This window comes from Tribolium madens, unplaced genomic scaffold (genome assembly GCF_015345945.1).
Source record: "Tribolium madens isolate multiple individuals breed KSU strain unplaced genomic scaffold, Tmad_KSU_1.1 Scaffold_97;HRSCAF=244;Tcas5.2_LG3a, whole genome shotgun sequence".
Lineage (NCBI taxonomy): Eukaryota > Metazoa > Arthropoda > Insecta > Coleoptera > Tenebrionidae > Tribolium > Tribolium madens.
In genome coordinates this window covers 5,243,076-5,269,263 of record NW_025401069.1, presented here as the reverse complement: position 1 = coordinate 5,269,263, position 26,188 = coordinate 5,243,076, and the positions used below count along the sequence as shown (strand labels likewise).

Genomic DNA, 26,188 nt, shown 5'->3' with positions numbered 1-26,188 from the left:
GTGTTGCTACCCCAAACTCATCGTCGATAAGTATTTTGTTTATTGTTGCTAAGTCGGTAAGTATTCAAAAATGTTCTAGAACGCCAAAATACTTTGGCGTTCTAGAACATTTTTTAAAAATACTTTGGCGTTCTAGAACATTTTTTAGATATTTTATTAAAAAAAAACTAACAAAAATCAATCGCACAAAAAATGTCATAAGCATCACGAACGTGGACTTACCGATCCCAGACAATAATTGAAGTCGTCGCTTCGCTCCTGCAAACAAATGTATTCGATCGGTAAAATGTCCTTACCGTTCTTGATGCTTTAATATACTATTATTACTCTCCAACTCAAAACAGAAGCAATGCTGCGTAAAAATATTACGGTATTATTACGGTAGGTATATATATATATTTCACTAGGTATTAGAAATCACAAAATATACCACAAAAGTCTTCATAAACATGTTCGTAACTCGCACCGTTATCGAGAAAAAAAATACAATTAATTATTAACTAGCTGTCACAAAGTTTCTGATTGGAACTGCGTTTATTTTAAGGAACCTTTTTTACAATATGAATAAAAATACGTGTGGAAAACGTTTTTTATTTTATTTTTTTAGTATGAATCAAGAAGGTCAAGAAGATGCAGTACGATGTGGATAGCGAGTTAACTGAAAGTTATATTTTATCCCAACTACGGTGCGAGTTACAAAAAAGGTTATTAAAACCTTTTTGTTCGGTACTAATACCATGTAAAATGTTGACTATTATTATTTCAAAACCTGCCTGTACATTGCATTATTTGCATTCCCCTGCTTTTACAAAAACACGCATATTGTCAAGCAATAATAAACAACAATAAGTACCACACAAGGTACCAAACCTAGTTAACTGGTTGTATAATATCGAACTTACCTAATTATAAAAAAAATATGTAAGTGTACCATTTGTAAATCAACTAACCGTTAAAATATTGAAATAAAAAGTTCAAACTTAAAAAAGGCGGTTAGCAGGTCAAAGCTCTTTTTCTTTTATAAAACTAGTAACCAGCAAAAAATCTCAAATAGTTGAGAAATTATTAATAAACGATAAGTGCAGCAATTGTTAAAACCTTCAAAACAAAGAACAGATTATTTGCACAATGCACAATCAGCACTACGACGTGTGAAACTTTACGAATTGGTAAATCATATTTGAAGCGTAATCATCGACCGTTTGTCTCAAAATTTGCACAGGTTCCCGCCTTTTTAAAGTAAACCGGACCAGCATACCGGAACTAGGGATCCAGCAGGTAAAAGCCACGATCCAAATAAATAACGACAAAAAATGTCACCACATCCCACATCAATTCACGTCCTGTATTTGTGCAATATTCAGCACAATACCGTTTCAGATGAGGTGTTTGTTGGTTATGCAATGCAATAACAACGTTCATGGTTCTTTTTCTTGAAGCGAGTTCAAATTACAAACTACGTCATTCAGTAGAAAATTGCGGTGTTAGCGAGAGTGAGAGTGGGCATCCATGATGTTCGTAACCACCTGTTAAAATCAAAGAAACAAAAGTGGCTGGAAGACACAAAAATAACCGTGGCCTTCGGGTCTTATGGATTCCAAAATCACACAAGAAGAAAAAGAATAAATATTACGTGTCACACGTAGACTCCGATTCACCTACACGGTAAGTTATAATTAAATCACCTACCTAATTTTACTATTCAATCGACAATACCGGTCATTGTCCAATATGTGCGTCATATAAGCAGTTATTCTTATGTACTATTTATTTGTCTGACGATAAAGAAATTGATGTCTTTCCCCTATTGACTGCCATTATTAATTCCTATTATTTATTATGACTGTAGCCTTCGAGTTAAATGATTGTGTACTGAATCTGTTTTAAAAAAAATCTTTAAATAAACATTTATTAACATGCAAATCATACTCCCAATTTACAAGATAAGAATTAAAAAATAAACGTGATGGATTGATGAAAATGATAGTTTAAATTGCAGAATTAATTACTTAATCATGAACCAAAAATAGTACCTAATACTGTATAACATTAATAGGTACTTATTATTAATTATTTTCTATGATAACGAAATAACATAACCTCAAATTCAGACAACTACATGTTCCATAAAGTAATGTATTATTAGTAAGTAAGTAATTGATTTATTATAGCACCTTATAGATAAAGGAAAGATAACAATATTATGTAATTCTACTCTCCAATGCCCATTTTAAACCATAGTTTACGTTTTAAGAAGTTTTAAATAAATAACATGCCACTTATTTGTTTTTCAAAATTTTGAGAAGTTTATATTATGCAACAGGTGTCTATAGTTGTAGGAACCTACTTACTTTTTGTACTTATATTTCGTAAAAAATTTTCGTCATTTAATACTACTAAGTTACGGACCACCTGTAAATTAGACTAACACTGAAGAACAATAAAAATTATCGGAAATAGTTTTTACCAAAATAAAGGATGTCTGTAAAAAACGTTTACAGGTTTCAAGGAGTGATTCTTTAGGTCAAATAGGAAAAAAATGTTCCTATGCTTCCTAAAGGAACAAAAGTTTAGGATTAAAAGGTTGACCCCCATCTAATACCGAAAAAATTGTAAAAAAAACCTTTTACATACATAATGTCCGTCTATGGGAATTTTTTTTCCTATTTTGTTCTACGGAATCACTCCCTAAAATATTTTTTCCGAACACCTTATCTACATGTGTATTTTTGGTCGCAAAATTCAAACACAATTGTAATTCGACATTCCGTGATAATAATACGTAATAATATTACGTTTGTGACTGTACTTACGAATTGTATAAATTTGATCGTTTAAATCTTTTTTAATTAATTTTTTAAACAGAATAAATAATAAATATTGCATTTGACAAAATGTCAATTGTGCTCTAAAAAAACTTTTGATTTTTAGAAGTGTATGCTACAGTGCGATCAAAAGGTCTTTCTATCAAATAGGCGTACTAGTTGAGGACGTATGTCGCTTGGAAGTTTGTATGTCAGTTAGATGTCAAAAAATTATTTTATAAAAATTAAACTATTGATCGAAACAAATTGAATTACTGTATGAAACGTCTTAAAACACCCTAAAATGAGATGTAGTTGGAGTTTATTCATACAAATCGTTCACCACGATTTGTTGTTACAATTTATAAAAAAAATATTTTGACATTTCTTATTTACCATTGTGACATTTTATCTTCCGCAGACACACGTTTTAAATTTCTAGGCTTGCTTGATAGATAAACTTTTTGATCGCACTGGCTTATGTTTTAGACGATTTTGATAATTTATGTTTAGTTTAGTTTCTTACCTTCTTAATTGGCCAAATATGTATTGATATGTGAATTTTTGAACAAGTCAAAATTCAAAATCAATGGGGAAATTAATAAGGATGTAGCAAGGCTTTTTGAGTCGAGCTAAAAGTTGCAAAGAAGTCTACGATTTGGATAAGTTATTTTTATGCTTTCAATTTACGTTTATCTTGCCAACGTAATTTCAAAATTACAGGCCAGTGTGATCGCAAATTTCGTTCAAAAAAATACTATTTTTAAGAAACGGGGGTTGTATCTCTCAACAGATCTTTGTAATAAGGCATTCTCATTGCTGTAATTAGAAATGTTATCATACCTATGCAACGAAGATTAAAAAAATAAAGAACATTTCAAGCATTTTGATGATTACATTAATTTGTAATGTGCAAAAAAGTTATGAAATCATCACAGGTTTTCTTAAATACAAAGTGAAAATTAATTCTTTGGCACTTTTTTATTGAAAGTAGATAATTTTGCTCTTGTACTGCTCTTTTCCTTATCTTAAAATTGATCTAGTTAAATAAAATAAATAATAGTGCCTATTTACGAGTATAATAGCATTGAAAACAAAAAAGTGTGTCTTATTTTAGAAACCCTCATCCTAATAGACTGATGCAAAAAAATAATCCAGAAAAGTAACAGAATTTTTATGAAATTCTTAAATGTTAAGTTTAATTAAATTAATTGTGTACATAATTTTAAAATAGGTTGATGATATGCTTGTCAGAAAATGTTAAGCACAATTTGTGATATATTAATGTTATCATCAGACAAATATTGTCATAGTAAGACTACACATTTTACTAATAAATTACAGTAGTCGTAATATAGTGCAGTTCCTGCAAGGATTATAATTATTAATGAATACATAGTACAAGTACATAACCAGCAAAGTGAGTTTTAGGTATTTGATTTGATATTTTTTTAACAAAGTAAACCATTTTTATTTGAATACTTTTCATAATTCTATGATCAGATAAAAAAATCATTGTTTAGTGTTAACAGATAGGTAATGAATTTTCCAAGGGGAAATTAAAAAAAAATAAATAAAGATTACAATAATACATATTGTGTGTAATAAAGTAAACAATTTTTATTCATGGATAAGCAAAACGCTTAGGAAGAAATAATGATAATTAATTACTTTTGTATTTTGCAATTATATTTTTATGTACCATAAATTATATTACTTCTCATCTTCTAAATTTAGATTTCGCAATAATTTACACATGATTTACTTACAATTTACGGTGCATATACTCTTACAAAATGATTAGATTCTTATAAAAACTTCATTTCTGTTTTTACCCTCGTACGTTACCTATTTTGTGGTGTAAATTTATCTAAGTTAAACCTAAAAATGACAAGGACACCATAGTTTTAAAAGTAACAAACGAAATGTTTACCAATCAAATCAGTGTCATATTGGTTATGCTTGAGCAGTGCAGGAAGTTTTTGTTAAGCAGTTATAATAATTGTTGTGTTGTTAAGTGTGAAGAATTTTGTTACAAATCATGTGTCCTCTTAAAAATTTAATTAGCATATTTCCTTGAACTATAACTCTACATATAAAAAAGCTGGACGTTTAAGGATCAACATCTTATCCATCAATCAAAATCGTAAGTCAAAAATTTCCATTTTTAAAAATGCTGTGCTTACGAAAGCCGAAAATTAAAGTAGCGAAGTGTCCGTACCTTCCGAAATTTGTGTGGTATGTGGACATTTCCAATATTTTTCTTTTAATTAACAATAAGAAGTCAAGCTCAAAGACCCTAAAATTCATTCGTCGTCGAATTTTTATGTTAGATCTATAGGATTGAATGCACTGTTTTGCATTCAGGGTGTTATAAATGAATTCTTAATTTTACAAGAGAAGTGTTTATGATTTTTATAACCCCTAATAACCTAAATGAAACTGAAAAATGTGTTTTAAAAATTGGTTGTTTAAATTACAAAATTGTGCACTCGAAGACAATTTTACTCAACAATTTGGAATACATTTTTTTATTAGAGACCTAAGGTTTATCAAAAAGTGAAGAAAAGAACATTAGACTAAGTAGTTCATCTAAAAAGATCTTCAAATAGACCCGAAAAGGCGAAAAATATTACAATTCTTCATAAATAAAAATACTAGAGATATTTATACCACTTTTATCAGAATTTTGTTTATTTATCGGATTTTTTTATTATCCAGTAATAATGTAGGTCGATAATAATGTATTTTTTTAAATTTAAAAATATATGGAAATAAAGCAAGAATGTGGTCGTACCTACTGGTTTATTTATGGCAATTTTAAACCCAAAAACGCCCTTCAGGACATTGGTCCTAATGGATGTATAATGATGAGTTATCACTATAGTAGATATGTGCAGATTTTGAAATCCGAGATACCTCCGAAGCTTGTTATAAAAAATTCAACACAGCGTGCTTATTCAATTCTATTGATAATTGAAAAAGAGCTTCATTGCTTAATAGCAGCAATGCGTAGTTGTGTACCTCCAAGGTTTGCAGCGATAAATACTAAAGTGTGTGCGAATCTGCAATGCAAATCAACCATAAATTTTAATTAATAAAAATGTTTGATTGGATAGAATCTTGTCTTGTCGAAATTTTGTTAGTGTTATATCTACTTCAATATTTCTTGTAAGTCTTAAGAATGAAAACATTTTCATAATAATAATCGTTGATATTTTCACAAGAAAAATGCAAAACGATTAATGGGAATTTAATCTTCATTAGTCATTACGTCATTGAGAGCGGTCAAAACACTTGTACATTTCGTTTCACTTAATTAATATTTGGTTTTCAAGCTTCAAGTAACGAACAAAATTGATAATAGAGCTATTGTTTCTTATAGTAAGTTTCAAGATTTTAGTGTTTGAGTGATGGTGACCAATTTGAGCGTCAAAGGAAGTTTTTGTAGTTTTCGCAAGAGGTGAACAAACTATTTTTATCCTCGTATTTAAAAAAAATCGTAATAGACACTTTACTGTACTTTAAGTTTTAATTCGATAACTAATAGTTATTTATTGGCAAATTATGATTGTGAAGGTTACATTAGATCTCATTGCAAGACGGTCACGTCTGTCACCTGATGCAATTTCCTCTGTAATCAAAAAAATAACATTTTGTGTTCTTGTTTCAGTTCAATTATGTCCGGAGATTCACCCAACGCTTTCACAAATGAAAACGTCTTCGATTTTAAAGAAGGCCGCTCCTCGCCGGCCCCAACCACCTCAAAAGATCACAATCAAAGCGGTGTGGTAACAGCGTCGGTGCTTGTCGAACCGCAAAAAGAAAAAGAAAAAAGTAAAGACAAAGACAAGGAAGAGGAGGATGAGCCTGATTTTTCATCGCCAACACTCAATCCTGAAGATAAGGAAAACCGGCGTCGGTCGGATGCCGATAAAACGCTGGAGTTAAACGATCCGAAATACGACGACGATAAAGGCAAAAAAGAGGAACAAAACCTACTCAACGGTGGATTGGACCGACTGCCGAATCCCTACGCCAGGTCCAAAGAGCTGGGCGAAGAGGACAGTGAGGACGACACGTGCATTGTGAATTGTATATATTACACAATGGAATGTTGTAAATGTTCCATAGTTTAATGGAGTGTAGGTAATAATATTGTGATATTGTATTCGTCGATTTCATCGTGCCTCATTCCTAATTAAGAAAAATGTTGGAGTTGTTAGGTATGTCTGGTGCAGTACCTTGAGAAATAAATCTTATTGTACAATTTGTGGCACTGTGAGCGTTCCATTACATAAAATAAAATGTAAACATACCTATTTTACTAGTAAATTGAAATTATAAATGAGTGATAACTTGTAAATTTCAAGACTGACAATCTTTTAATCATATCAAATTGTGAACAAATTTTTTCACATCGTCTCCCTTGAGCTAATTGCAAGCCAACACATTTGTATCTTCCTTCAGCTTATATTAATTTGGAATATGTATCAGTATTGCTTTTTTATTAACTTTTAAGTATAAAACACTCATTTTCATTTAAGACCTTAAAAGTCATTAAAATAAAAAAAAACTAATGAGATAATTCTCATTAAGGTCCTAAATGAAGCTTTTAAATATTAGTAATATTATGCTAATTTATCAAGTATATTGCCAGGATTAATAAATAAAGTTATTTTTTGAAACTATATGCCATACAACAATGTGTATTTATTTGTATAAAATTGTATTTCCTGCATTTGTAATAGCGAAGCAGACAAGTGCAATAAATTGATTTGTACGATATTTTGAATATTTTTCTTTGTAAAATTTACACTAGAAAAGCACTCAATTTTGAACCAGAAGACACATTACATTACAGATTTAATTATGAAACCATTGAAATGTGAGTAAAAATTTAATAATCGTCTCTACAAAGTGTAATACTTTACTCACAAAAATCGGTGTTACAAATTAATGTAATTTCTAAACAAGCTACTGAGTTGAATGTTTGTGTATAAAAACCGAAAAAAACAAAATCTTTTAAGCACGTCCAATAAACAAACACACTCAGAAGCGTGCAATTCTACCATCGAATTCCTATGTCATATCCAACAGTGAAATTAACATTCTTGCCCTAATAAACTAAATAACACAATGTACAACAATGAACTATTCTTCATGTTACATTTCCTATCAACAAGTTTTTAAATTACACTGCGAAACAAATACATCAAAACGGTAATACTTTGTCAAGTCAAATTTAAACAAAAGTATAAAAATAAAATTTACCACTTAATATTAGGAAGTCAATTTTTGTAATATCAAACCCAATTTTACTCAGTCTTAGAGTGGAAAATGACACATTTCTACTTGACAAATGTTTAAACGATATCAATTTTTACTTAATCATAAGTACATCCTTGTGATAAAGGAACAAATAGCCCGAAATACTGGCCCATTTATACTACACAGGTGATAATCCAAACAAAACAGAACCTTGTTTTCCAAGTTTTTATATGGAATTTAAAATCTCACTAACAAAATAAAGTTTACACTAATAAATCCCCTCCTCAAAAAACAGCAATTTTTAATCAAGACATGTAATAAACATGTCCATTGTAAAATCGACTAGATGAATTGCATGTACCTACACAAAAAAATCACGATGAGTATATAGGCAAAGGGTGCGCTTCCGAATTAATAACATATGTATCCAAGTCTATCAATTTCGGATCATCACTAAATAACAAATATAAATACTTTAAGGTTTCACTAAGAAAGAATGATTCCATCATATCCTTTGGTCTAACATTTAGAGGGTTTTTCACATTTCCAATGGAAGTGTAGCCGTTTTTCACTTTAGTATAATTCTCAAATCCTTGAAATATCTGCCATCCCCAATCCTGATACGTCTTATTACCAGTAAGCTGGTAGACATACCAAAGACTTTCCAAATACTCAGGCCTTAGTAAATTATGCGCATCGTTGGTTTTCACGTACATATCGTTGGAGTTTTCACCCTAAAACCAACATGAACATAAAACAAAAACAATGCATGAAACTCACCTGGATATTAAAATACGTGATTTCAGGTGCTAGAAATGTGGGTTGTTGGGCGTATGTTTGATAACAAGTGCTAAGCAATTCTTCTGCTAGTTTCATATGACTTTCTGGAAGACCATTGTGTACCCCAAGGGCCAAAGTTCCTGGCAAATAACACGTTAGGTGGTCCATTTTCGGTTTAAAATCTTTTCCACCAACTAGCAATTCACCAATGAAGAGAAAACCGTTAGGGACGGTTCTTTTTGTTAAGTGTTTCTCAACACCCATTATACTCGTCACATAATCATCCCTTAAACTATCTCAACTTTATAAAAATTGAAAATTAGTGTTCCAACTTACTAATCGATTGTTTTCCCAGTCTGTAACCACTGTTTCAGTAAATATTCGTAATAGCTGTCCCCGCGGGCTCCTAGAGTAATTGTTGCATAAGATCTGAATTGACCAGTATTGGCATTGATAAAAATAGGAACCAGACCATCTTTCTTTTCCAAATTGTGGATATGAAATGACACTTTAGAGACAGCGTTCTGTAAAAATATTTTAAAAAAACGTTGAAAAAAAAAGTGATATTACTTCATATTTCGGATTTCCAGTAATTCTACTTAAATCCCGAAATTCCAACTGAATGGTGGTAACTTCAGATGTGCTACTGTCAGGTGACCATTTGGGTGCATGAGCTTTCCTTGTAAATAAATTAACATCAGAATAGGGAATCCCCGATTCTGATTCAAAACTTGGCAGTAATCGGTCAGCTAAATCAACCTAAAAGTCACTCTTAGGGACGTAAAATTTTATAAAAGTAATCAATATTACAGCTTTAGTGATAAACATCCTATCCTGAGTAAGGTGATATATGCTAAGTAGGCCTCCTAAGACTCGTATTGTTACTTCAAATAAGTTTACGTCTCGGTTCACATCAAAATGTAGGTGTTTTTCTATCCACTCACGTGCTTCTTTATATTCTAAAATTCTTGGTTAAATAAAAAACATGCAAACGTAATACACAAACCTTTTGTTAAGCCCATTATGTAAATGGTGTCGATTGCGTCAACAATGCTTAAACCAAGCCCAAACCAGTCACTGTAACCCTCAGTTATGGGTTTTAAGTGGTCATGACCCCATGCAAATTGTTTATATCCTTGCCAAGCATGCTTAAACGCTTTCACCACGGCTTCCTGGCGCGCCGTTGTGGGGCCTGTAAATTTTTTCAAAACTTTGGGCGGCAACAAAACCTGGTTTCTGTTATTTTCAGCCTCCAAACCCCCAGGCTCTTCTAATACTTGACCCTCACTGTCATTATCATGGAATACTGTATCAACGTCTCTGGGGTCGTTTCTGATGTTATTTAGTACCTCCTTTTTGTTTTCATTTGTGTTCTCTGCTATGCTTATTTGTGTTTTCTCGGATTCAGTTGAAACTAAGTAAAATACAGTGAGGGTTAACACTATGACTATTGTGTAAATACAGCTCCTTTGACATTTTGATAACTGATTCCAGAGCTAAAAGAACACGAGGCTGTTATTCTGATTCATGAATTTGTCGAGTTAATTTACCCTTTTTAAGCTTTTCGTTCTTTTTCTATCATGAATGTTTTCATTGGTACCAGATACATCAAGAGCGACATGGTCCATTGTTACGGTGATTTTAACACACCAACATTGTTAAAGAGGAACTACTTACTTATAAAACTCGCACAGGACGAGAAACAAATTTATTCTAACTCACTTACACATCACACAAAACAGAAATTGAAAGTTATGGCAGAACTGTCAAAAAAAATTTAACACCTGTCATGAGGTACCAACACGAAACAAAAATTAAACGAAAACCACTAGTAGATGTTTACGCCTTTTAGAAGAAGTGTTTCTAACCTCCAATTTGTAACGTTGAAACGTTGAAAAATAAGCATAATGTTGGCCGTTCAGGGTATGAATCAGTCCGGAATTCCAGACAAAATGTGGCAACCCCCATTCGTGGCATTTGAGACAACGTAAGCTTTTGAATTCCATTTTTCTTAAAACTAACCTAATTTCTTATAGAATGGGTGAAATCACAATTGAGCTTTACTGGAAACATGCCCCTCAAACGTGTCGAAACTTTGCAGAATTGACCAGGAGAGGTTATTACAATAACACAATTTTTCATCGGGTTATAAGGGATTTTATGATACAGGGTGGGGACCCCACTGGGACAGGTAAAGGAGGACTTTCGATTTACGGACAGACGTTTAAGGATGAAATACACCCGGAATTGAAACACAGCGGAGCTGGAATCTTATCGATGGCGAATTCTGGCCCTGATACTAACGGTTCACAGTTTTTTATCACTTTGGCTCCTACGCAATGGTTGGATGGAAAACATGCTATTTTTGGGAGGATTCAATCAGGAATGAATGTCGTGAAGAGGATAGGATTGGTAGAAACTGATAAAAATGATAGACCTGTTGACGAAGTGAAGATAATAAGAGGAAAAGTAATTAAGAATTAATTGGTTTTTATATTGTGAAAATATTAATAAAAAATCCAAACAAACAATTGTTTTTATTTCTTAAAACACGACAAAAAACATTTCTTTTTTGAATTTTTTAATGCTTAGAAATACATTTTAGAACATAAACTTAAAAAAAAACAAAGTCACTAGACAGTAGACACCTTACCTGTCAAAATCCATATGGCAGATTGTCAATAAAATGCTTGTAAAAATTTAAACTGGGTTTTACAAGAAATTAAGCTTATAATAATCGTATTATGCCCAATTACATTTGCAAAATGTTTTCTGACGACGACTCATAGGCACTAACAGTAAAATCACACCCTAGATAATTAGTTTAAGCCTGATATTTATAACCAGTCCTTGGAACTTGTGTAATTTTGTGCTTCGAAAAAGTAACAAAGCGATGGAGAACGGCAGTATTCCAGTCCATAAGCTAACAAATAATCCTACTGCAGCGTGGAGGGAAATATCAAAGAACCAAAAAATTATCAAGCTTAATGTTAAGACACCATCAAAACCTGTTGAGCCAAATAAAGTAAGATTTGTTTGCATGAGTGACACTCATTCTCTTATAAGAAACGTGGTATTTGACGTACCTGACGGTGATGTGTTCATACACGCAGGAGACTTTACGAAATGTGGACAAAAAGAGGAAGTTATACAGTTTAATAAATGGCTAGGTGAGTTTTTCTGAATAAAGAAATTTATCATTTTATTTGCTTACTTTTTAGTGTCGTTGCCCCACAAACACAAGATTGTAATCAGCGGCAATCACGAGTTGAGTTTTGATAAAAAATTCTCAGATTATTTCAAAAAAACGGTAAGTTCAAGACACACTGGATCACTTGAAGATGAAGTCCCCAATTATGGCAATACTAAAGATAACATAAGTGATGCAGTAAATACTGATAACATCAGGCAGTATTTAACAAATTGCACCTATTTGGAAGATTCAAGTATCGATATTTACGGTATCAAACTGTATGGTACTCCTTGGTAATTTCATAAATATCGTAAATGGATAAAAATTGATCAAAACAATTTCAGGCAACCAGAATTTGGTGGTTGGGCTTTTAATTTAGAGAGAGGTGAAGAGTGTCTCTCTAAGTGGAATTTGATTCCAAATGATGTAGATGTACTAATTACTCATACACCTCCTCTAGGGTTTGGGGACCTGGTTTGCTCAGGAGTCAGGGCCGGCTGTGTAGAATTGTTAACAACAGTGCAACAAAGGGTCAAACCCAAATATCACGTTTTTGGGCACATACATGAAGGCAAGTTATTTTTATTGTCAGTCAGTTGTTGTTGCGTAATACATAAAACTGCTTAACTATTTATTTGATTTACAACTGTTGATACTAATTTAAAGAAGTTTTCTCCGACATTTTGATTTATTAATAAATCTTGTCTTATTTTTTTCTTACACAAATTTCATGATTAAAGCTGTTACCGTTATTAATATTCATAATTGGGTTATCCGGTAATATAGTTACGAATAAACCGAAAACCTTAGCAATAACTTCTTTGATTTAGTATAGTAACTAGATAAATTTCAAGTTCATCTTTACTTTGTGATACCAAGAAAAGAGACTATTGCTGCGTTTTATTTCCCCAGATTATGGAGTATTCTCTGATGGAAAAATCATCTATATCAACGCTTCAACATGTGATATTAATTATATTCCGAAAAATTTACCTATAGTTTTTGACGTTCCTTTACCTGAAGGCCACTGTAAAGACTAGATTAGGATCAATTGAAAACAGCTTTTATATCTATTTATTGTGTATATTTAAGTTTTTTATACAAAATAATTTGCAAAAAAAGCGTATAGAGAAAGCTCCTGTCTTTTATTTCTTATACAAGTATAAGCCAAAATTGTATAAACTACAAGATCGTTTTAAAATAATTAAAAATAAAATTTTATTGCAAAGAAGGAACCTAATGTAATTAGTGTAAAATGTTTTAAAACATAATATGGCATGCAACCACAAAGGTCCAAATTAGGATTTTTTAGAAATAAAATAAGTTATCTCTAACAAATTAATTGTTTCAAATTCGATTATTATAATGAAAAAAGAACAATAAAATTTCTCTACTTCTGAGGATTTGCAGTACAACCTATAATTTTTATTATTGAAAATAATAAAAATCGGTTAATAAGGAACATTCGAGAATAGATACGATACTGATTCGCCATTGTGTGTCCTCCTCACCGCCTCGGCGAACATCATAGACACATCAATGCACTAAAAAGAAATTGTCAAAATGGTAAATAATTATTATTCAAGTGTGACACTCACCTGGATTTTTGAACAATCCTTCATATGTCCATCCTGAGGAATAGTATTTGTGACAACCACGGCTTCGAAGCACGCATTATTAATCCTAGTAATGGCAGGTCCGGAGAATATTCCATGAGTCAAAATTGCGTAGACTTTCGTAGCCCCAGCTTCGGTCAACTTTTCAGCTGCGTGACAAATCGTGCCGCAAGTATCGGCCATATCGTCAACCAAAATAGCAACCCTGTCTTTTACGTCTCCTACGAGAACCATCGAGGCCACTTCGTTGGCCTTTTTTCTCTCTTTGTGTATAAGTGCGAACTCCACATTCAATCTATCGGCGATAGACGTGACTCTTTTAGCGCCTCCGGCATCAGGTGACACTATTATACTGTTTCGCCACTCGACGATGTTTTCTTTGATCCATTTCAACACTGCCGGTTCGGCGTACAAGTTATCCACCGGGATGTCGAAGAAACCTTGAATTTGTGATGCGTGCAAGTCCATAGTGATGATGTGATCGGCTCCGGCCACTGAGAGCATGTTTGCCACCAATTTGGCCGAGATTGGAGCCCGACTCTGTTGAGGACAAAGTTTCAAATTGGCATGCATTGGGTTCATTTGCAAGGGACAAACGCTAATACCTAGTTGCAAATGCACCAATATGTTAGAAGCTAGACGAAAATTTCCCAAGCAAACTAGCTAGTTTTACAATTAGTAAAATGTCATGTCGGGTTAGTCAGACTTGGGTATTATTATTTGCCCCTTATCGTGTGATTTCAATATGCAAAAATTAATTAATAACAAATTTCAAGATCATAGATTACATCATTTTTCAGATGATAAGTTTTTACTCAACAATCATCGAAAAACAATAAACAGATAAACAAAAGTTGACTTTTGACTCCCTGAATGTTTGTTACAAGAAAAATGATAATAATAATGACTATTTCGTCAATGTAATTGTAAAGATAGTTTCATAATAGTATGTTTCCCCTTCATATTGTAATCCTCGCATGCAGTTCCAAAAACTCGTATTTTAGGCCTCTGAACATTGTTACATACAGCGTTTCTTCTAATAGGATGTTGTAATTACTTCCAGGAAACATTGTTCCCTTTTTGGTAATATCAGTTTTTAGTTACTATTAATTACGACATCTGTAACGCTGTATTAATGTGAGATAACTTTTTTGTATATCAGTGTAACCAATTAGTATTATTAACGACGTACAAATAAGGAAAGCTATTCTAATTTTGGAGACACTGCTATTTGGCTTAAAAAACATGATATTCAGACGACACTTTCCCAATAAGCCCCTGCAACATTCACAAAATTTAACAATTTTTACCCTGAATTTCCATTCGATAGACTTCCATTTTTCCACGTTGCGTTCGACGTCATTTTTATTCGCAGGCTAAAATAATTTCGTATCAGGTAAGTGTGTATGAAAATGTAATTCTACTTTATTCTAATCAAAATGCAGTTTTTTTGAAATCTGATTCAAATTAAAATTAGTTTCTATTTTCGTAACGAATAAATAATTACATAAAAAAAATGGAAAATTGTCGACAGAAAAAACGGAATTCTTTCAAAAATAATCTATAATGAAAAACAGGTGTTTGGAGAGTGAAGAGTTTTGAATAAATTTGATATAAGTTCTACCAAAATAGTCGTTATTTAGAATTCGTTAAAAAAACTCATAAAATGTTTTGAGCTTCATAAACACTGAACTAAATTTATTTTTGTAGTAAAAAATTGAATCTTTTCCAACTGCTCTCTCACCTTTTGTTAGACAATATTTTTATATTAATTACAGCTAATCTTGAAATACAAAACAACCTAAAGCAATGCAGTTCGCTAAACATTCCGATGTTATCAATTTATAAACTGACATGAACCTGAACTTACTGACGTATTTCTGACCATTTCAACTATTTTTAAGTTATACTAATTAGGTAATAAAATATATTCTTAATTAATTTGAGGAAACTGTTAGTTCGTCGACTGAACAAGATCAAAAGCAAAAGTAGTTTTGCTGTACGAGTAAGGCAAAAATTACTAAATCATAAAAACAACTGCATGTTTTTTACCAAGAATATTTTTTTATTTATTAAGCATTTATTTTTGTGGTAACTTAAACAAAAATAGTGACTTATTTCATCAAAAAAAGCATTACTAAAAGCAAAAAGTACGTAATAATTGTGGTTATAAAAAGGTATTAAAAAAATTAAAAAGTTAATGTTGATGAATGACGTCTACTTTGACCAAATTGCTCTTGAATACAGCTGTTTTATGGCATTTATAGGGTATTTGTAAGTTTGCTAATATTCCAATAAAAGACCTTTATGATTTATTTAACAAATCATAAATCATATTTTTTAAGTACAAGCAAACTTGTATTGAAAATACTTAAGTAGCGGAGGTGGTGCCCTCTTAACCACGTGTTACTTTAGATGACGTATGACAACTTAACGGTATATAAATTGATATAAATTAATAAGTTACATGGTCGGATTAAGCTTGTCCAACTATCAAACTAGGTGCTCCATTATTTGCCAATCCAATAGGAAAAACCAAAACCCTAATTTACTGAAAAACCAAAACTACAGTCTCTATAAACCCGCTTGCAGATGTATACAAAGTCACGTGGTTTCTAGGTTATCTACACATGTGCAGGTACACAATTGCTTAAATTGTGTACTTACCTTGTCCTTTTTGTCTTGTCGGGCATAAGGGAAGCATGGAATGACTGCAGTGACTCTACTTGCGGATGCAATTTTGCATGCGTTTATCATAATAAGAAGTTCCATCAGGTTGTCGTTAACTTCCCCGCTTCCTGACTGGACGATGTATACATCTTCGCCACGGACGGATTCCCCAATTTCAACACTAAAAATTAAATCGCAATTTAAGTCATGTTTTAACTGTTCTTAAGGGCTGTTAATTAGTTAAGTTCCTTACTGTCACCGGTAAATAACTGTACAATCCCAAAGCCTACTCACCATGTTTCCAAGTTACTGAATTTCTTCGTTACCACTTTGCCCAAGTCGATCCCCAGTCGGTCCACAATCCTCTGGGCAAGATCAGGATGAGAAGTCCCGCTGAAGACTTTAATGTTCGGCATTCTGCTCTGGAGTATCAACGAAGACTTTTCCAACTTTGCCCGCAACAAGCTTTTAGCACGTACGGGCTGGGAAACGGGCATAACTGCAAAACGCTCAGCCAATCAGAACCGGGGTCTAATGTTATCGGCAAACAACGCTCCAGAATGATAAACCTTCTGACGAAATACTCCCTGCTTATCGAAGATTTCCGTTGAAAATATCTGCGAAATTGTCAACAAAAATCGCGAGGGGAGGTCGCTTACGTCATTATTGTTACGGTGGAAGATAAAATCCTTGAATATTTGCGAAGATTTTAGCCGATTTGGCAGGTGCATAACTTTCGTAAAGTTGGCTATAATGCTATTGAAAACAAGTGACATTTCTTCATTTAGCATTTCATAATTTGCCTAACTTCAGTGAGAAATTAAAAGTGTGAAAGTCGATCTTTAGTCAGTGTATTTTTTACTTTTGTCAACAAATTATTATTTTTTAGAGTTACGGTTTTATCTGTTATGTTGATTTACTCGTTATCCTGCATTTAGGAACTTCCCCATCAGAATGGCTAACATAGCAGCACAAAGAATAAGGCGAGAGTTTAAAGAGGTTATTAAAAGTGAAGAGGTAGGAACTTCTCAAACACAACTATTTTTCTGTTATGTCATTGTTTGTTACTTTCGCTATTTCCGATATATAAACGGTACTTACCATCTTCGTTTTCCTCAGACATATCTAATTTTCACACTGAAATTGTCAGTACTCGAAAGTAAAATTATTGATTAAGTACTGAAAATTGCCCCCTGACATAAATTAAATCTGAAGGGGTTATCACACAATAACGTCATTTCGTAACAAATAACAAACTCGGCTAACATGATGATGTTTGTTCAAAATTTAGGTAGCAAAATGTGCCATCAAAGTGGAACTTTTAAATGATAGTTATACAGAACTCAAAGGAGAAATTACAGGACCCCCAGATACAGCATATGAAGGGGGCACTTTTGTATTAGAGATTAAAGTACCTGAAACATACCCTTTCAATCCACCCAAGGTAAGTTACAATATTTACCAAAAAATTTACTAAGTTTGTAACAGGTCAGGTTCATTACTAAAATATGGCATCCCAATATATCATCTGTAACAGGCGCAATCTGCTTAGACATTTTAAAGGACCAATGGTAATCTTATATTTAACAAATTTCAATGATTGAAACTTGCTTAAAAATTGTAGGGCTGCAGCTATGACATTGAGAACAGTGTTATTATCACTGCAAGCTTTACTTTCAGCCGCAGAACCAGATGACCCACAAGACGCTGTGGTAGCGAAACAGTTTAAAGAAAATATAGAAATGTTTCAAATGACAGCCAGACATTGGACAAATGTTTATGCAGGCGGTATATTTATGTAATTCGCAATTAGGACGGCGTGACGTTTTGTTTGCAGGTCCTCACGTAAATAAAGAATGTGACGATAAAATTAAAAGGCTAGTTGATATGGGAGTGGAAGAACATCAAGCGCGGGTCGCATTATCTTCGTATAATTGGGATATAGAAAGAGCAACTGAACAGTTATTTAGTTAGTGAACTATTTTTAATCCGCCATTTTACTATATTCTCTCTACACTTTTCCTACAGTTTATTATGATACGCAGTTATAATTTTTTATTCAATAGATTACCGACTCAAATTACTTTGAAGGTGTACAAATGAGGCGCGTTTAAATTTTGAATAAAAAAGGAATGTTTGCACTTAATTATGTCTCAATAATTATGTAAAATGTTTATTTTGGCTCTTACAAAACTAATTTTGTCATTGGTGTTTGAAATTTAATGATGTTACTGCTTACCGTTTCTTATTACAAAGCCTTTCATTTAATTACGTTTTATTCTTGCTAGTGAAAACCAGATTAGTTTTTAGCACTTTAAGTATGGTAATTGAATGAAATGCTTTGTATAACCACTTTCCAATGAGTTACTGTTTTAATTTGTAAATCGGCGATTGAATATACTGTTAAATAAAATTTTAATCTTGAATATACAAGAACAAAGATAAGTTTACAACCCTCAAGAGCAATTCACATCTTTGAAGATAGTTCCCTGGGATCCTCAAATATTTAATAAAAATAGAAATCGCGTTTTAATACTCAATAATACATTTATTATGCAACAGATTATTAACATAAGTAACAATTATGGAAGGTCATTTTTCATATTTTAAAATTCAATGCTCTACTTTAAATTTGATTTTCAAATTCAATAATTGTAACAATCGTTTACCTATTTTTGATTTCAACAAGTTTAAAATAGTGAATTATTTTAATTGTATCAAAGATCAATTTTCATTTGTCTTTATTTTTTGTGGTTACAAAAAATATTTAATTCTCTTAAAACATTGTTTTCTGATACGTTTTGTTTTTTTTTGTGGTTCTATTATGAGAAATGTGCAAAAGTTCAGATTACGCAAAGACGTGAAGGTCGTTGACGTTGAAACGTCCTTGAGTTTGACGCCGCCATTTGACAGTTGATAGTTTTTTGAGGTTATGTCGGAAATTTTTATTTGAAAAAACGACAAAAAAGTAATGAACCTGGATGACTACAATCACGGAGGTAAACAAAAAATACTTATTTTATTCTCAGTACATAAAAAATATCATTATTTCAATTTTAACAAGTATTAATATACGTTTCAGAAAATGAGATGGATGTTGAAGGCTCTGAGGAATTTCCCATGCAAATAATATCGCAACCACCGTTGGAGGAAATTCATCCTTTAGCTTTAGTAGCAATAAATGTTGATAATAATGTAAGAACTAACAACCACAATGTAGTAGAGTTCCCGATTGTGCCACAAAACATAGTTGAAGTCAACGAAATCGAAAGGCTGTCTCCTGCAGAATCAGTGCAGAATTTTGACGAAGAAAGTAACCAAAATAACGATTCCAACGAACCCATTCAAACCTCCAGAAAGCGCACATATGAGGTTGAGGAACGCGAAGAGGACGGCTCTGTGTGCCCCATTTGTTTGGACGAGTGGACGAACACTGGCTCGCACAGGATATGTGCCCTCAAATGCGGGCATTTGTTCGGTTTCCAGTGTATATCTCGGTGGCTAGACCAGAATACGAAGAAGTCGTGTCCAACTTGCAAGGAAAAGGCGCGCCAGCATGATATTCGCTTTATATACGCCAAAAAACTAACCGCCATAGACACCACGGAATTAGACAATATTAAACAACAATTAGATACAGTAATAGAACAAAGGAATAAATTCCAGACTGAACTGGCAACGTGCGTCTACCGCGAGCAGTTGCTGAAGCACGAAATAGCACAACTTAAGACTCAGTTGAGTAGTTTTACGAGACAAAATAATGTTCCTACTTTTAACCAACCGATGATGGAACGCGTAAAATTGTACATGGATAAGGCGATGGAAATTTGCAAATTCGGGGGCAGTCGAGTCTTCGACGCACGCTGCGAATTGGACTTACTCATGGCTTCAATGAAGTCGCCTACTAACTTATTCGCCGGTTTTGGTTTGAAGAAAATTAATATTTCCGATTACAGAACAATCGCATTTATTCCAGTTCACACTTTGCAAATTAGGGACATTTGTTTCCATAAAGAACAAAACTGGGTTCTTACGGCTTCCATGGACAAGACTTTTAAAGTCATAAATAACCACGAGAACTCGATTCTTTACCAATTCACCCATCAGATGCCCCTATGGTCGTGCTGCTGGGACGAAAACAACCCTTACGAGTTATACGTGGGGACCCAAGCAGGATCAGTTATTAAATACGACATTCGACAATTGACTGAAGCGGTTTCTACGTTTTCCATTGAGGGGGACATGTCGCCGGTGGTGTCAGTGGCGTCCATCCCGGCGGCCCCGGGGGAGACTTTGGCGCAAGGAGGCGTCGTTTCGTGCAAATTAAACTCTCTGTGGCTTTACGAGAACGTGAATGGAGAGTACAGAAGACATCCAATTTCCTTAGAGGGACCATTCGTTTCAATGAAATATCAAGCAAACACAAAGCAATTGTTAGTGTCTTCTAGGCCCAATAGTCGCATTACGTACGCTAGACATACTTTAAGTTATTTGGAGAAAAATGAAGATAAAATTGACTGTAATATTCTGCATACGTTTCAAGGAGGCGGCATGCAAAAATTGCTATCAAAGTCATGTTTTTTGTCTCATACGAGTGATTATGTTGCTGCACATCAGGAGAATTGTAAAAGTGTGTTTTTATGGAGTATCAATACCGGACAAAAGGTTTGCTCTGTTACCGCTCATGAGAGTGTTCTAGATCTGAAAGGGTTCCAGAATCAAAATGGTAGTTTTTTGGTTTCGTTGACTGATAAGAAACTCGAATTTTTCAAATTTGCCTAGTCGGTTATTAAAGTTTTATTGTTTTAAGTAATTACACTTCTTAATAAAAACTTTGTTATTAATCACATTTCAAACATACTTTTTTCAATAAATTATTTATATTTTTATTATACATCGGAAGTTTTAATTCTCCTTGTGCTTCTTTCAATTTTTGTTTGTTAAGAATATTATTAATAATTAATAAATGTTTTGTTAACGCTCTACACCCTTAAATAAAATTACCATTCATGTTTATTATTCTACAAAAATGTCCGACAACTTAATTTCAAGTACTTTGCTTAAGATAAAGTAAATCGTTCATTATTCTACAACAACAATCAAATTGTACTAAGAATACGTGCTTCATAAAGGCTACTGATAATCTTATCTTGTTACTATCCTTTTTAAAATATATTTTACCGAGAAAATTACATAATTTACGCAAACTTTTAGCGCTATTCCATTTATTTACTTAATTTAAAATATGTAATACACGATATTGTTTGTTAGAGGTAAAAATACCACGAAATATTTTTTTAAAATTTTGCTTAAACACTGCTTATATTTAACTGTTTCTTCTTTTCATCTAAATCATTAATTTTACCTTAAAAATTCTTATTTGTAACGGATTTTTCTTTAAATACGAATATAGTACGAGTATATTAAAAAATAATAAAAACTGAAATTATGTATATCATAAAAAAGAATTAACTGAAGAGGATACGATATATGTAGAACAGTGTAGGTAGGTGAGAAAAACCATTTTTACCGATATAAAAAAATCTGTTTTTCCACTTAATAAAAATGCTAGAAGAGTTTAAGTTTTAAGGCATAATATTCTCTGAGCCATTATCAGTATTAAGTACGAGTATATCTTAATTAACTCCCCTGTGGCCAAATACTCAAGTTATTTCCGAATTAACATTAAACTAATGTAAATATACCTAAATATACTTATTATTTCCACTTTAAATTTAGGGAGGAATATGTGGAGATAAAACTAGGTATAATGGGAAAATCCCCAAACTCTTATCATTTATCTATCTAATCTATAAATAATTGCAGTTAATTACTTGATTTCTGTAATAACCTTGTTTATTACATAGGTTTTTAACTGATGAAAATTTATCTGTGGTGGGTGGGACCCAGCACCAGAGCGCTCAGCTATCTTTCTGATAACAGTGGCTATATTAGTACCATAGTTAATACTTTTTTAGGTAAATATTATATTTTATTACTGATAGCCGCAGTGCCTGACTTTTTCTTCGGAACGGAACAGCTAGTAGGTGAGTAGGTCTTACTTTACACAGGAATCTTAGAATAAATACGTTTTGAAGGTTTTTAATGTTGGTGACACTAAATATTTTACTCTGTCTTCCTATTTTCAGAAATAAAAACTTTTACTTTTTACCATATTTTGACGAAAAAATCCAAAACTTAAAATAGTAGGTACTTATATGATGGGAGGCCGAATTTATTATGTATTGTAGTCACTTTTATTCTAAAACTGTCGTTAGAGATTCTAAAATTTAAAAAAACCGGGAAATGGTTTTTGTGATATAAATTTGACAGTTTGTTGACTGACATCCGTGACATTACCATTACTGTCAGTTGTACAATTATTTTTGTTTTTTCATTACTTAAAAAGTATTTTGTTCTGCTACTAAAATTTTTTTTTAAACCGCTTCTGTCTCAAATTTTTGAAAAATTGGTACTCTCAAAGTGGACTTCAGAGTAGATTTTAAAAATTAATCAGTAAGTCGTCAACATTTTTATTTTCCTTTTATCTTTTTTGTGTACCTACTGTATTTATTATGTAAATAAGTAATTATTTACCATTTGCCTATCTTCTGTGGTAAAAAAACAACCACAAGTGATATAAAATTGTTGATCTTTCAGACCACTGATTGACACTGACAAGCGAGAATATAAAATCTTTGGTGGTTAAGTGTTAAGTCATCAGAAGAAATCTAGCCTTCGTGGACAATAACATAATAATAACCTCAATTTTAATTTTATTAACAAAGCCAGCAACATGTCTCTTCCGGAGCCATTATCAAAACTTTTTAGGTAAGTGAAAGTCTTCCGAATCCAGATTAACCCCTGTTTCACTTTCACAGTGAAATTGATAAAAATAAGCAAAAGTTCATAACTAACCTCCGCGATGCCGTTGCTATTCAATCCGTGTCGGCATGGCCCCACAAACGGGGCGAAATAAGAAAAATGATCGAATGGGCTAAAGACCGCATGCAGAAACTCAATATTCAAACTGAAATCAAAGAATTGGGAAAACAAACCCTGCCTGATGGAAAAGTCATTGATTTGCCCCCTGTGGTGTTTGGTGCTTTGGGCAATGATCCTAAGAAGAAAACTGTTCTGATTTATGGACATTTGGACGTTCAGCCTGCCCTCAAAGAGGACGGTTGGGATTCCGAACCTTTTGTCTTGACTGAAAGATCTGGAAAGTTGTATGGGAGAGGGTCGTCAGATGACAAGGGGCCGGTCTTGTGCTGGTTACACGCTATTGAGTGTTATCAAAACTTGGGGATTGATATTCCAGTCAATGTCAAGTTTATCTTTGAGGGAATGGAGGAATCGGGGAGTGTGGGTTTGGACGAGTTGGTTCACAGCGAGAAACAGAAATTTTTGTCAAATATTGACTATGTTTGCATCTCTGATAATTATTGGTTGGGGACTAAGAAACCTTGCATCACTTATGGGCTCAGAGGGGTTTGTTATTTCTTCATTGAGGTGCAATGTGCCGCTAAGGACTTGCACAGTGGAGTATTTGGGGGCACTGTGTAAGTCACCGTTATTTGTTAATAGGAAAAAAATCTATTTGGGTTTTTACAGCCATGAAGCGATGACTGATTTAGTTTACCTTATGGGTACTTTAGTCAACAAGGATGGCAGAATTCAAGTAGAAGGAATCTACGATGATGTAGCCCCTCTAATGGAGGGTGAACATGACATTTACAAAAAAATTGATTTTGATGTGAACGATTATCGGGGCGACATTGGTTGCAATCGTCTCTTGCATAATGAGCAGAAAGAGCAAATTTTGATGCACAGATGGCGCTACCCTTCCTTGTCTCTCCACGGCATTGAGGGGGCTTTTGCTGAGCCTGGAGCCAAAACTGTCATTCCAGGAAAAGTAATTGGCAAGTTTTCAATCAGAATTGTTCCCAATCAGAAGCCAGCTCAAGTGGAAAAATGCGTGGTGGCTTATCTGGAGAAGAAGTGGAAAGAATATGGAAGTCCTAACACAATGAAGGTAACACTTTGAACTTTAAAAGTCATTTTAGTTTTTATGTGTTTTATAGGCTTACATGACTGATGGTGGTAACCCCTGGACTGAGGACCCAACCCACCCTCATTACACTGCTGGTCTTAAAGCCACCAAACACGTGTATAAAGTTGAACCCGACTTTACTCGTGAGGGCGGATCGATTCCTGTCACTCTAACATTCCAACAAGCAACAGGAAAGAATGTTATCTTGTTGCCTGTTGGTGCAGGTGACGACGGTGCTCATTCGCAAAATGAGAAAATCGATTTGAGAAATTATATTGAAGGAGTGAGTTGAAGCAACAGGGAGAAATAACAAATGTCAAATTTACTTGTTTTAGACCAAGCTGTTGGGTGCCTATCTTTACGAAGTGGGACAGTTGCAGTAAACTATACAAGGTCAGATTTCTCAGGCATTGCCCTGTTTTTGATAAACTTATATGAAGAACAAAAATAGAGCATATCAATAAGTGAATCCAAGTGGTAACCATTTTATTTGTCTGGGAATTCTGCATTTATTGTTAGTTATAAAAATTTATATTTTTCTATTTTTCAATTGCTACAAATGGAAGTATTAAAGACGCTTAAAGGGTTGCCAATATTAAAAAAATATACTAAGATGCTGATGTTTTTATAAGAACTGATGTATGTAATAATTAAAGCTTAATCAAAATAGCACTGTTTTTAGTTATCGTTAAACTACATTTTTTATTTTTTTGATTCGAAATACATAATATGTACGTAATAGATATTTCAAATATACCTATTATGTTAATATTTATTCAGTTCGTGCTACACCCTCTAAAAGAGATGCGTTCTTTAGTGGGATTTTCCTAATATTGCAAAATAGATAAAATTGCAAAAGTTGGTACAGTTGATAAACCCCTGAACGCATTCAGTTGTCAATTTTTTTAACCACGGGCGTCTTAAACAGTAAAACGAACTTAATTTTGAATTTAATCATCTGTTTAAATTTGTAACAATAAAAACGGAAAACTCTGTATATTATATTTTTTAAAATGAACGGGTGATAAACTTTTAACCTATTTTGGAAGGTAAATTTTGTTTTAATGTTGTTGTTTAAATCTTTTAGCAACCCTTCGGTTGCTTCTATGGACTAAATCGCTAGAAGTGTTTTTATTAAAAAAAATATATCGTCACTTTAAACTTGTGCACACACTTAAAGTTTATTTCTTAATAAAAAACTTCTACATGGATTTATGTTCTAGCACATTTTACTAAATTAAATAAAACTTTAATTCAACAACAAGATTTATAATCAGTTACAAGTTACAAGTGTTATTTACAAAAAAAAGTGTACTTACCGAATTTTTCGAGCTAGTATATGCAGTATGCACCACCACAAGCTAAACGAGAGTAACGAGACATCAAAGACTAAATACAAATATTTGTAATTTCTGCGAAATCGTCAGGTTTATCTTATTTTGTATCATTTTTCACAAATAATTTCAGATAAAGAGTTAAGAACGTGATACGTTTCATTTTACAAATTATGCACACATGTTGAAACCAGTTGTACTCATATGACGGCAGAATAATAAATTGTATAAGTTGTGGTAATTTACAAATTCTACAAACTTAAAATACAAGGAAATCACACATTGAAAAAATAAACTGCTTAGTACCGGATGTGGTTTCGATTTGCTTTCAGATTTAATGTTTTTTTTTCCACTTTACTCTAACAGGTACATAGACACATCAATTAATATTAAAACTAAAGATTTAATTCTTTAGGAATCTGTCATTATTTAAATTATTATTATAATATAATTATTATTTAAGTTAT

General features: G+C 32.8%; 8 protein-coding genes across 17 annotated transcripts; 6 read left to right on the top strand and 2 right to left on the bottom strand.

The window, feature by feature from the left end:
- Positions 1 to 1,284: 1,284 nt before the first annotated feature.
- Positions 1,285 to 7,592, top strand: LOC123014941. Of its 5 annotated transcripts, none has more exons than XM_044414274.1 (2): positions 1,285 to 1,665; positions 6,478 to 7,592. In XM_044414274.1, exon 2 carries the CDS (start codon positions 6,485 to 6,487, stop codon positions 6,941 to 6,943), a length of 459 nt encoding a protein of 152 aa, XP_044270209.1. In that variant the 5' UTR covers positions 1,285 to 1,665; positions 6,478 to 6,484; the 3' UTR covers positions 6,944 to 7,592. The 5 variants fall into 5 exon arrangements, with proteins under 5 accessions (XP_044270209.1, XP_044270206.1, XP_044270210.1 ...); XM_044414271.1 differs by lacking the exon at positions 1,285 to 1,665 and adding an exon at positions 4,733 to 5,042; XM_044414275.1 differs by lacking the exon at positions 1,285 to 1,665 and adding an exon at positions 4,735 to 4,950.
- Positions 7,593 to 7,685: 93 nt separating this feature from the next.
- Positions 7,686 to 10,656, bottom strand: LOC123014925 (endoplasmic reticulum mannosyl-oligosaccharide 1,2-alpha-mannosidase). Its single transcript, XM_044414240.1, has 7 exons — positions 10,406 to 10,656; positions 9,862 to 10,351; positions 9,666 to 9,814; positions 9,426 to 9,614; positions 9,192 to 9,379; positions 8,856 to 9,147; positions 7,686 to 8,809 (listed from the first exon to the last, which is right to left on the bottom strand). The coding sequence occupies exons 1-7, from the start codon at positions 10,481 to 10,483 to the stop codon at positions 8,450 to 8,452; spliced, it is 1,746 nt and encodes a 581-aa protein (XP_044270175.1). The 5' UTR covers positions 10,484 to 10,656; the 3' UTR covers positions 7,686 to 8,449.
- On the top strand, positions 10,575 to 11,383 carry LOC123014942 (peptidyl-prolyl cis-trans isomerase-like 1). Its single transcript, XM_044414276.1, has 2 exons — positions 10,575 to 10,842; positions 10,892 to 11,383. Exons 1-2 carry the CDS (start codon positions 10,763 to 10,765, stop codon positions 11,337 to 11,339), a joined length of 528 nt encoding a protein of 175 aa, XP_044270211.1. The 5' UTR covers positions 10,575 to 10,762; the 3' UTR covers positions 11,340 to 11,383.
- A 103-nt stretch (positions 11,384 to 11,486) lies between these two features.
- LOC123014938 (metallophosphoesterase domain-containing protein 1) lies at positions 11,487 to 13,183 on the top strand. The gene is made up of 4 exons (XM_044414265.1): positions 11,487 to 12,025; positions 12,077 to 12,341; positions 12,393 to 12,619; positions 12,961 to 13,183. Exons 1-4 carry the CDS (start codon positions 11,749 to 11,751, stop codon positions 13,086 to 13,088), a joined length of 897 nt encoding a protein of 298 aa, XP_044270200.1. The 5' UTR covers positions 11,487 to 11,748; the 3' UTR covers positions 13,089 to 13,183.
- Positions 12,615 to 25,820, bottom strand: LOC123014936 (ribose-phosphate pyrophosphokinase 1). Of its 3 annotated transcripts, none has more exons than XM_044414260.1 (6): positions 25,707 to 25,820; positions 16,629 to 16,833; positions 16,332 to 16,515; positions 14,975 to 15,040; positions 13,647 to 14,204; positions 12,615 to 13,592 (listed from the first exon to the last, which is right to left on the bottom strand). In XM_044414260.1, exons 2-6 carry the CDS (start codon positions 16,829 to 16,831, stop codon positions 13,500 to 13,502), a joined length of 1,104 nt encoding a protein of 367 aa, XP_044270195.1. In that variant the 5' UTR covers positions 16,832 to 16,833; positions 25,707 to 25,820; the 3' UTR covers positions 12,615 to 13,499. The 3 variants fall into 3 exon arrangements, with proteins under 3 accessions (XP_044270195.1, XP_044270194.1, XP_044270196.1); XM_044414259.1 differs by lacking the exon at positions 25,707 to 25,820 and adding an exon at positions 17,436 to 17,575; XM_044414261.1 differs by lacking the exons at positions 14,975 to 15,040; positions 25,707 to 25,820 and adding an exon at positions 17,436 to 17,573.
- LOC123014940 (ubiquitin-conjugating enzyme E2-22 kDa) lies at positions 16,955 to 18,760 on the top strand. 3 transcript variants are annotated; one of them, XM_044414269.1, is made up of 6 exons: positions 16,955 to 17,160; positions 17,224 to 17,351; positions 17,626 to 17,778; positions 17,823 to 17,905; positions 17,959 to 18,122; positions 18,172 to 18,760. In XM_044414269.1, the coding sequence occupies exons 2-6, from the start codon at positions 17,289 to 17,291 to the stop codon at positions 18,306 to 18,308; spliced, it is 600 nt and encodes a 199-aa protein (XP_044270204.1). In that variant the 5' UTR covers positions 16,955 to 17,160; positions 17,224 to 17,288; the 3' UTR covers positions 18,309 to 18,760. The 3 variants fall into 3 exon arrangements, with proteins under 3 accessions (XP_044270204.1, XP_044270203.1, XP_044270202.1); XM_044414268.1 differs by having other exon boundaries at positions 16,956 to 17,168; XM_044414267.1 differs by having other exon boundaries at positions 16,957 to 17,351.
- LOC123014926 (E3 ubiquitin-protein ligase RFWD3-like) lies at positions 19,157 to 21,228 on the top strand. Its single transcript, XM_044414241.1, has 2 exons — positions 19,157 to 19,333; positions 19,417 to 21,228. Exons 1-2 carry the CDS (start codon positions 19,306 to 19,308, stop codon positions 21,114 to 21,116), a joined length of 1,728 nt encoding a protein of 575 aa, XP_044270176.1. The 5' UTR covers positions 19,157 to 19,305; the 3' UTR covers positions 21,117 to 21,228.
- Positions 22,220 to 25,056, top strand: LOC123014929 (cytosolic non-specific dipeptidase). 2 transcript variants are annotated; one of them, XM_044414248.1, is made up of 6 exons: positions 22,220 to 22,381; positions 22,995 to 23,165; positions 23,216 to 23,896; positions 23,949 to 24,369; positions 24,419 to 24,670; positions 24,723 to 25,056. In XM_044414248.1, exons 2-6 carry the CDS (start codon positions 23,131 to 23,133, stop codon positions 24,768 to 24,770), a joined length of 1,437 nt encoding a protein of 478 aa, XP_044270183.1. In that variant the 5' UTR covers positions 22,220 to 22,381; positions 22,995 to 23,130; the 3' UTR covers positions 24,771 to 25,056. The 2 variants fall into 2 exon arrangements, with proteins under 2 accessions (XP_044270183.1, XP_044270181.1); XM_044414246.1 differs by lacking the exon at positions 22,220 to 22,381 and adding an exon at positions 22,680 to 22,850.
- Positions 25,821 to 26,188: the final 368 nt, after the last annotated feature.